We start from the raw sequence: 9,718 nt of genomic DNA on the forward strand, positions 1-9,718 counted from the left end.
TTGAGGGCTGTCATTGGTAACTCTTTCCCTGTTGAAAATTTTTCCCTGGGGTCTGTAATTGGCAATTCTTCCGTAACTGACCTCCAGTCTGTAGTTCTGCAACAAGCCCCCTTCTGGCTTGCTGACTCCATTTGAGTGAAGTTCATTTTGGAGGGGAGGAGGCTGGGGACACATGAAACCCAGCTGGCTCAGAATCCGCCTGCCAGTGCAGGGCATGCAGGAGACACCAGAGAGGTGGGTTTGACCCCTGGGTCAGGATCCCTTGGAAGAGAAAACGGCAACAGGCTCCACTATTCTTGCCTGGAGCACACAGCACATACATGATGGGGGAGGGGACACAGGCCTTCAAGGGAGATCTTACTTCCCAGACCAGGGATGGAACCAGCACCCTTGTCAGTGAAAGCAGAGTCCCAACCACTGTCAGGGAATTCTCCAGGTTTTCCTTTATTAATCTTGACATAACACAGCAGTAAAAGGAAGGTCATGTTTTACTCTTCCATTTCTGCTCCAAATCCACTATAGAAAAAGAAAAGAAATTGTTCAGAAGAAATCTGTTAAATAAATAAATGTTTTTTCTGATAAAAAGATTTTAGATACCTTATAATTATTGGCAATTTGCAGCTTACAGAGCTCACTGACACATTATAATGCACTAATTAAAATAGTACATGAATAAAGAAAAAAATTTTTTCATGATTTGGAGCCTATCTGTTATCAGCTATACTGTAATGAATCAAGAATTGTTGCTTTACATATAAACCACTAAGAAAAAGAAGGTGTTGGAGTTAAGTTCCTCTTTCAAGGCATCAACAGATAATAAGCGCTGTGAACCTTCATGTTTGAACCCTGGCAGCCCGACTCCAGAACCTGTTCTTGGACATCCCAGGGCAGCTCTGAACTCCTCCAGCCTGACTCTTCCTACATCGCTGCTATTCCCTCTCAGCTATTACCACTGGATCTCCCCAGCCTGCTCGTCTTCCTCTTGGGCTGTGTCCTTCCACTTGCTTGCAACCAGGGAGGAAAGTGTCAGAGCCAATCCTCCACTTTCATTCAGTAATTACTGTCCCTGTCTTCTGACATTCAGTTGTAAAGCAATACTTACATAGAATTTACTATCTACCAGCATAATTTTAAGACTACTGGAAGCATCATGAGATATTTAATCCTCCAAATAACCCTAATGACAGATTGATTTTTATGTCTAATGCTGCCATTGTATAGAAGAAAAAACTGAGGCACAAAGAAATTAATCTTCTCAGTTGTCACATAGCCAGTAACATATGGAAACGTGGATTTGCTTAGTATTGTTTTTGAGAAAATAAAGGAACAGTCAAAGCCTTCTGACTTCTGCCTCCTATGATCATGAAACATCTAATCATGGTGATGAAATCATTTAAAGTAGAGCCTGGCCCAGATGTGAGACCCTGGCATATCTAGCTAGACCTTATAACACCCTAGTTGCTTGCATCTCTTCTCTATCTGCTTAAATAATAAGAAATACCCTTTAATTTGTTAGTAAATTAATTATTACATGTGCAACTTTGTTAGGTACCTTAAACATCTGTGCTGTTTAGGATACAGGATGCTTGGGGCTGGTGCATGGGGATGATCCAGAGAGATGATATGGGGTGGGAGGTAAGAGGGGGATTCAGGATTGGGAGCTTGTATACACCCATGGTGGATTCATGTCAATGTATGGCAAAACCAATACAGTATTGTAAAGTTAAATAAAGTAAAAATAAAATTAAAAAAAAATAAGAGAGAGCAGCATCTTTGTCTCAGCTTCTATCTCTCACAATCACTATTCCTCCAGCCTATCCTACTCCACTGATTCCTTCTTCTGGTCGCCAGTCACATTCATTTTTCCTTTCTTGGCAAGGTTTTCCCTGATAAATCTCCATGTAAATTCAAATCTCATTCCCTGCTCATTTCCTTCTGAGCATTTTCCACCCTCTAATATCTATATATGTGGATTTGTTTTCACTTTCCATGTTATTTGTCTCCTTTACTAGAATAGAGATCCATGAAGCAAGAATTTGTATCCATCTTGTTCACTGTTTGATCCTAAACTCCTAGAACAGTGTCTAGCACGTGGAAGGTTCTCAATAAACATTTGTGCAATTAATGAGTGATCAAATCATTCTGGAGCTCAAGAAATCATCTCTGGTCACCCCTCATCCCGTTCATGTCCCATCTGTCTGTACCTACCCCCCAAATGTTAGTGTTCTCAAAGCTCTATCATCAGTGCTTTGTGTTCTCAGTCTGTTCACTGTATGCCTCATGTGGGCAAGGTTGTGTTAGGGTTCATTTAAGGATCAATAATATATAATATACAAATAGTACCTGTACAGGCCTTGGCACACTAGGCTAAGTACTTACCTTTTTGAAATATACAAAGCAAAGAGAATTGATATCTAAGTTCCACAAGCAGAAGACTAATGTGCATATGACTTTGGTAACCATGAGGGATGACCTCAGGACCCTGTAGGGGTTTGGGTTTTTTTTTTCACATTTTATTATTTTTTAATTGAAATATAATTTCTTTACAATGCTGTGTTAGTTTCTGCTGTACAACAATATGAATCAGCTATATGTATACATATATCCTCTCCCTCTTGAGCCTCCCTCCTGCCCCGCAATCTCACCCCTCTGAGGACCTTGTATTCTACTGAGTTGTTTCTCTGGGTTACAGCTTCCCGTGGCATCTGGATCCACCATAATGGGCCCCATCTGTCTGGTAAGAAACGAGAACAATCAGCTGACAGTAAATCCTAGAGCACTAAAGATTCTCGAGAAGATATCTCAGCCTGTGGTGGTGGTGGCCATCGCAGGGCTGTATCGGACCGGAAAGTCCTACCTGATGAACCGCCTAGCAGGACAAAACCACGGTGAGTTTTGTTAAGTGTCGTTCAGGACATTTGCTTGAAAGCATGGTAACGCAGGCTGCTGATCCTCCTCCTCTAGGGTCATGTTAAGGAAGAGCCTAACCCCGACCCCCTGCTCCCGTCACTGAAGAAAACTTCTAATTCTCACCACCGAGTTTATAACTTCAAACCCATCCCTCCACAGTGTTCACTCTTCTGCCCAGTGACCGAGAGTTCCCAGTCCCATCAGAACATCTACCTCATTCGTCCTGATTCCATCCACAGCCGTCTTCTCAGGGGCTCATCTTCAACAATTACTGCCTTCCTTTCTCCTTCACCACATTTGTCCTAAACCACAGAGTCATTCCAAGCAGCACACAAATATTTTTTAATATGTCTTATTTTTAGAAGACAATAGAAGGGAGCACCGACAGCAAAATCCTATATCCTATACCTCAACGAGACTACCATGCATTCCTTTTGGTTTAATTTCACAGTAAAACTTTGATAACTGTACATATTGTCTTTCTCTAACTAGTCTTTTCTCATATGTGAACTCTAAGGCACATAGATGGGGCTTCCCTGGGGGCTCAGATGGTAAAGACTCTGCCTGCAATGCAGGAGACCTGGTTTCAATCCCTGGGTCAGGAAGATCCCCTGGAGAAGGGAACGGCAGCCCACTGCAGTATTCTCGCCTGGAGAATCCCATGGAGAGAGGAGCCTGGCAGCTATGGGCTACTGCCACCAGGGTTGCAAAGAGTCAGACACGACTGAGCAACTAACATTTTCAGGTTTCCCTCATGGTGCAGTGGTAAAGAATCCGCCCACCAGCACAGGAGACGCAGGAGACTTGGGTTTAATCTCTGGGTCGGGAAGATTCCGTGGAGAAGGAAATGGCAAGCCACCCCAGTATTCTTGCCTGGAAAATTCCATGGACAGAGGAGCGTGGTGGACTATAGTCCATGGAGTCACAAAGAGTCAGCCAAGACTGAGCACACACATGTCACAACACATATGGAAGAATACATAAAATATATATATATACACATTAAAAAGTTGATAAGTATGAAGTGATCAACTGTTCAGTCACTGCCCAGAGCAAGAAATAAAACATCACCAACACCCAAAAGCCCAAATCACACTCTCTTACACCCTCACTGGAGCTCACCGATGTTTTGATTTTCATGGTACCTTCTTTCATTCTTTATATTTAAATATTGTTTTACAATCTATGCAACTATTTCTTAAAAATAGCTTAAACTTTATAGAGGAAAGTACATTCTGGTATTCATTGGGATCTTGATTCATATTCTCAATAAGAAGTTTATGAGGTTCATCTAGTTTGTCATGCTGCTGCTGCTGTTGCTAAATCGCTTCAGTCGTGTCCAACTCTGTGCGACCCCATAGACGGCAGCCCACCAGGCTCCCCCGATCCTGGGATTCTCCAGGCAAGAACACTGGAGTGGATTGCCATTTCCTTCTCCAATGCATGAAAGTGAAAAGTGAAAGTGAAGTCGCTCGGTCGTGTCTGACTCTTTGCGACCCCATGGACTGCAGCCCACTAGGCCCCTCCATCCATGGGATTCTCCAGGCAAGAGTTTGTCATAGGTGTCTGTAATCACTTTCACTATTTTGTACTTTTAAACTGACAGAGGATACCACAATTTACTGATCCATTTGTTCCTGATGAACACTGGCATTATTTGCAACTTTTATCTTTTATGAATGGTGCTCTCATGATTATTCTTCATCTATATCCTGGTGTGAGTATATACTAACTTCCTTATGTTTTACCTAGAAGTGGAATTGCTGAATCAAGAAGTGTTTGTCTTCAGCCTCTCTAGGTAACATCAAACAGCCTTTTTAGCTTTATGTTCATTTTATGTGCTTATTAGCAGCAATTTGAATTTTCCATATTGTCACAAAATTTCAGTAAAAACATTTTAAACTTAGGTCAATCTGGTGTCTATATGGTTGCTTGTTATTTGCCTCACTACTAATAGGTTTGAGCACTTTTTCATATATTTGCCTTTTGTCTTTCCTATTTCAAGAGGGTTTTTTCTACCAAGTTGCCTGACTTGTTTCTAATTGATTTTTAGGATAATACACCCATGTCCTGTTGGGCATTTCTGAGAAGACCACACACCATTTCTTTCCTAATGCCTTCCTCTGTGGCCCAGCAGCTTAGCACAATTAGGGAGTAGAACCTCAGTTCACTAAACTCTAAGGGTCCCTAGGAATATCTCAGTGTCTCACTCAAATTCTCTGTCTGTGTGTGTGTGTGTGTCTCTCTCTCTTCCCCCATCTCTCTTTGTTCTTCCTTTCCCCCACTCTCATTTTTCCTTTGCAATCTCTTACTGACTTAAAACAAGACATTTTATGTTTGTCTTTCTTTGAAAGGAAATTGATCACCAATCAGGGAAGGACGCTTTTGCTTGCCAGTGTAAATTAATAAATAGGTCATTTTTGGAGAGATTTAAGATTTCAGAACTCTAAGAAAGAGATACATGCAAGGAGTTTGAGGCACATTCTTTTCCTACTTGAGATAACATCTGGGAATAAAGAGGTGATTTTCCTACTAGGAAACCTTTAACCCAGTCATGTTTCAGGGCTTCCCTGGTGCCTCAGTTGGTAAAGAATCCGCCTGCAATGCGAGAAACCTGGATTTGATCCTGGGTTGGGAAGATCCCTTGGAGGAGGGCATGGCCACCCACTCTAGTATTCTTACCTGGACAATCCCCATGAACAGAGAAGCCTGCCAGGCTATTGCCTATGGGACCACAGAGTCGGACACAACTGAGCGACTAAGCAGTCATGTTTTAAAACATCTGAATTGTGACTTACCGCATGAGTCATATCACAGGAAGAAGAAAGCACAGATTAGCACCCAATCAGGGTTGACTAGCAGAAGCAAGTCAATATTTTCTCTCCTGTGGTAATACTATTTTCTGTTCTTGACATCTCATAACTGACTGTGATGACCTCCGCTTATAGCTGGTCTTTTCTCCCTGGAGGAACTGAGAGTTCACATTTCTCTGTATTAATCAGCACACAGTCAAATGCCATCATGGTGTAGAAGAGTGAAGATCATCTCAGGTCCTATACCCACATTGAGCAGAACACACAAGATATGGCACTGAATGGCCTGAGCCATGCTGAGCCATGCTCCCTCAGCTATTTCATCAGATCCATTTCTATTCTCAGTTGAAGGGAGCATTGGCATCTGACCAAGGTCAGAATCTTGGACTGTTGGGTGAGATATCTTACCCGCAGCTTCTTAGGCATGTACCTCACATCCTCTCCCATCTCTGGGCTTAAGCCTTGAGAAAGAAGGGCAAGCAAGTCTTACAGGTCTGTTTTGCTTTCCCTTCTGTTATATCTCCATGTGAGTCAGTAAACAAAGAATTCTTCATTTTTGAAGAGGAGAAGAGAAATGAGGAAAATATGAGGAAGAAGAAGAGGAATAAAACTAACAAAAGTTGATGTATCAGTGCAGGTTGTGAAAGGACACGAGAATCCACTTAGGGGGTAACTGAAGATGTTTATTGGAGGGACAACTACAACAGCATGAGCTGAGCAAAGGGAACCCATGAAGTAATGCAGAAACACTCAGAGGGTGGCAGGAGCAATGTCAAGTAGCTTTGATATCTCCTACAGCATGAAGAGACAAGCAGTGAGTGGATTCCAGATGTGGTAAAGATCAAGGTCTTGTGCTTAGTTGCTCAGTCATGTCCGACTCTTTGCGATCCCACAGACAGTGACCCACCAGACTCCTCTGTCCATGGGGATTCTCCAGGCAAGAATACTGGAGTGGGTTGCCATGTCCTCCTCCAGGGGATCTTCCCAACTCAGGGACTGAACCCAGATCTCCCCCATTGTGGGTGGATTCTTTACCATCTGAACCACCAGGGAAGCCCAAGCATTCTGGAGTAGGTAGCCTCTCCCTTTGCCAGGGGATCTTCCTGACCCAGGAATCAAACAGGGTCTCCTGAATTGCAGGCCGATTCTTTACCAAAAAGGAGATGTGACTAAATGTGGGAACAGAAGCCCCTGGACACCATGGTTCATCGGGGTGGAAGCCGGGGCAACAGGTGCCTGCCTTCTAATCTTCTACTGTTACCTCTCACTGGTAAAAGTCCACCAGAAAGTGGAGGATAAGGGAGCTCTTCAGTGTCAGACAAATGTAGAGAGGTTAATAGAGCTAACATTTTAGAATGTGACACGGTTTGAGCTATTAATGGTAAGAGATGAAAAGGGGACACACAATGTTTCTTGAGAAGGTTCTGAATATGTGTAGAGGTTGGGTCTTCTGTACTTGTTAAAGTGAAAGCATCCTCCCCACAGGCAGGCACTCACATGCACACAGGTTCACCCAAAGTAACCCATGGGCAGCCTGGACTCTCTGCTCTTATTGTGCGTTGCTTTCTCCTCTTTCTGGGCAGGTTTCCGTCTGGGCTCCACAGTGAGGTCTGAAACCAAGGGCATCTGGATGTGGTGTGTGCCCCACCCCTCCAAGGAGAACCACATCCTGGTCCTTCTGGACACTGAGGGCCTGGGTGATGTGGAGAAGGTAAGGCAAGGAATCCTCTTTACTCCTGAAACTCCACTTACAATTCAGTTTCTCACCTCAATTCAAATTTACAACATATTCCTGTAAACTGCAAATCCAGTTATAAATAATGAGGTTAAATTCTCTTTCCTTGAATTTTCCCTTTAATAAAATCAATACTTTGGTTACTAGGGACACATCTCCTTATTTTTAACACTGGGGTGAAAGATGGAAGTTAACAAATATGTATTGGGTTCAAATCTAAGGCTCTGTGTTAAGTGCAACAGTGAGTGAAGTATAAGCCAGAGCTGAGTTGGGGAGATAAAAAATAAGCAGGTTTTATCTGAAAAAAAGAGTGAGGCCTTACCCCAGTTTTTTAGGTTTGGGAAGAAATCTTAGTGAAAACTGTAACTCATGCAGTCAGCTGGATCTGCAGGTTCAGATGTGTAGGGTTACTCAAGTTGGAAGTAGGAATCATGAAAGTAGATTCAGGAAATAAACTATTTTTTAATTCTCCAGAAAAGCTTCCAACATACCAGGAGCATTTTATTCCATGTTTTGGATCTCTGAAGAGGAATTCTTCAATGAATTCTGTAAAAAACTTGAGCTAGACTCATGAAGAAAATGTAAATGGGATAATATTAGGTATTTTGTCTTCACAGTGTTACTTGCAATCAATTTTTCTCCTTATTTATATTAATCTGCTTCTAGTAGTAACATTGAATCTTTGATTTTCATCACTGCAGAAAAGGATTTAGGGCATGAATTCAGAAATTCTGAGTTTAAAAATCCAGATTTAAAGTACTCAGTAATCATCTCAGTGTCAACCCAAGATGGTCTACTGACTCCTGCTAGATTCTAGTTTGCATGACCTTCTTCTTTTTGTCTAATTGTATTTGTCAAGGAACCAAAGCACACCAGACTGCACACTGATAGCAGCAGAACTTGCTGCCCTCCCTACCTGTGGTGTGTCTCGGCAATATATACTCTGTTCCAAAGTCGCTCGTGACTTCTCCTGAATCTCATTTTCAGCCTCATCATCTATGACCACTTGGATAACCACTACTTCAGTCAAATAAAAGGAGCATGTAATGTGCTTTCTGATCAGGCTCTCTGACAACTGTGATTGTGGACCCTCCGTGTGCATGGTCCCTGTCACTGCACAAGTCCATGTTCTGTCATTTCTTTAAAGCCCAGCTCTCTTTAACCTAATGCCATCATGTCACTGTCAGACACAATCACGTCTGGCTCTGAATGCAGAGTACATTTTCTGGTTCATTTGAAATCATCCCCTTTGTCTTTTACAGTATAGTATTAGGGTTCATGCCTGGCATCTTGGATGTATTTACATATTGCCAGTTAATCTGCCCCTCCATCTCTCTAAGGAGGGACTGTCATAGGAAACTTTATATCCATATGAGCAGATGTTGTATCTGCTGTTTTCTAAATGTGCAATGAATAGTTGATGAATTTAATCGAATAACACTAGTTCCTAACATAGCCTATGATCAAGAAAAGAAGTGCAAAGGAATCATGGCCCATTTATTGTTGCATAACTTATGTGTTTCAGGCACTGTATTAAACATTTGACATTAAAAAAAATCATTCTGTTAATTTATTTATTTTATTTTTGACTTCACTAGGTCTTTGTTGTTGTGCGGGCTTTTCTCTCATTGCAGACAGTGGGGGCCACTCTCTAGCTGCAGTGCTTAGGCTTCTCACTCCTGTGTCTTCTCTTGTTGCAGAGCATAGGCTCTAGGGTGCGTGGGCTTCAGCAGTTCCAGTGCATGGGCTCAGTACTTGCAGCTCTCGGGCACTAGAGCACAGGATCAATAGATGTGGTGCACAAGCTGTTCCTCCACAGCATGTGGGATCTTCCCAGTTTAGGGATCTCACCCACGTCTCCTGCATTGGCAGGTGGGTTCTTTACCACCGAGCCACGAGAGAAGCCTGATGCACATTTATGATGTCATTCACTTCTGTTAATAGCTAACTACACCAAAGTGCTTAGCGGGATCAGTGTCAACACCAAAAAGGTTTGCATTTAGCATTGTCTTGAAAATTTATGCTACTTGCCTTACTATTCAGTTACAATACAACTGTTATAGTAAATGAACAACCGTATGGGAGAATGAGGAGTAGCACCCTCACACTGTAATGTACTTTTTAGGGGGACTCCAAGAATGACTCGTGGATCTTTGCCCTGGCCGTGCTCCTGAGCAGCACCTTTGTCTACAACAGCATGAGCACCATCAACCACCAGGCCCTGGAGCAGCTGCAGTATCCTTCCAGGAACTGAACCAGC

General features: G+C 42.6%; 1 protein-coding gene across 1 annotated transcript; it reads left to right on the top strand.

Annotated features, from left to right (window-relative positions):
• Positions 1-2,692: 2,692 nt before the first annotated feature.
• On the top strand, positions 2,693-9,712 carry LOC120859359 (guanylate-binding protein 6-like; the record flags this gene model as incomplete). Its single annotated transcript, XM_040235501.1, has 3 exons — positions 2,693-2,888; positions 7,307-7,434; positions 9,584-9,712. Coding segments are annotated over 3 exons (453 nt in total), but the record flags the coding sequence as incomplete, so codon positions are not given.
• Between the last annotated feature and the right edge of the window lie 6 nt (positions 9,713-9,718).

This window comes from Oryx dammah, unplaced genomic scaffold (genome assembly GCF_014754425.2).
Source record: "Oryx dammah isolate SB20612 unplaced genomic scaffold, SCBI_Odam_1.1 HiC_scaffold_687, whole genome shotgun sequence".
Lineage (NCBI taxonomy): Eukaryota > Metazoa > Chordata > Mammalia > Artiodactyla > Bovidae > Oryx > Oryx dammah.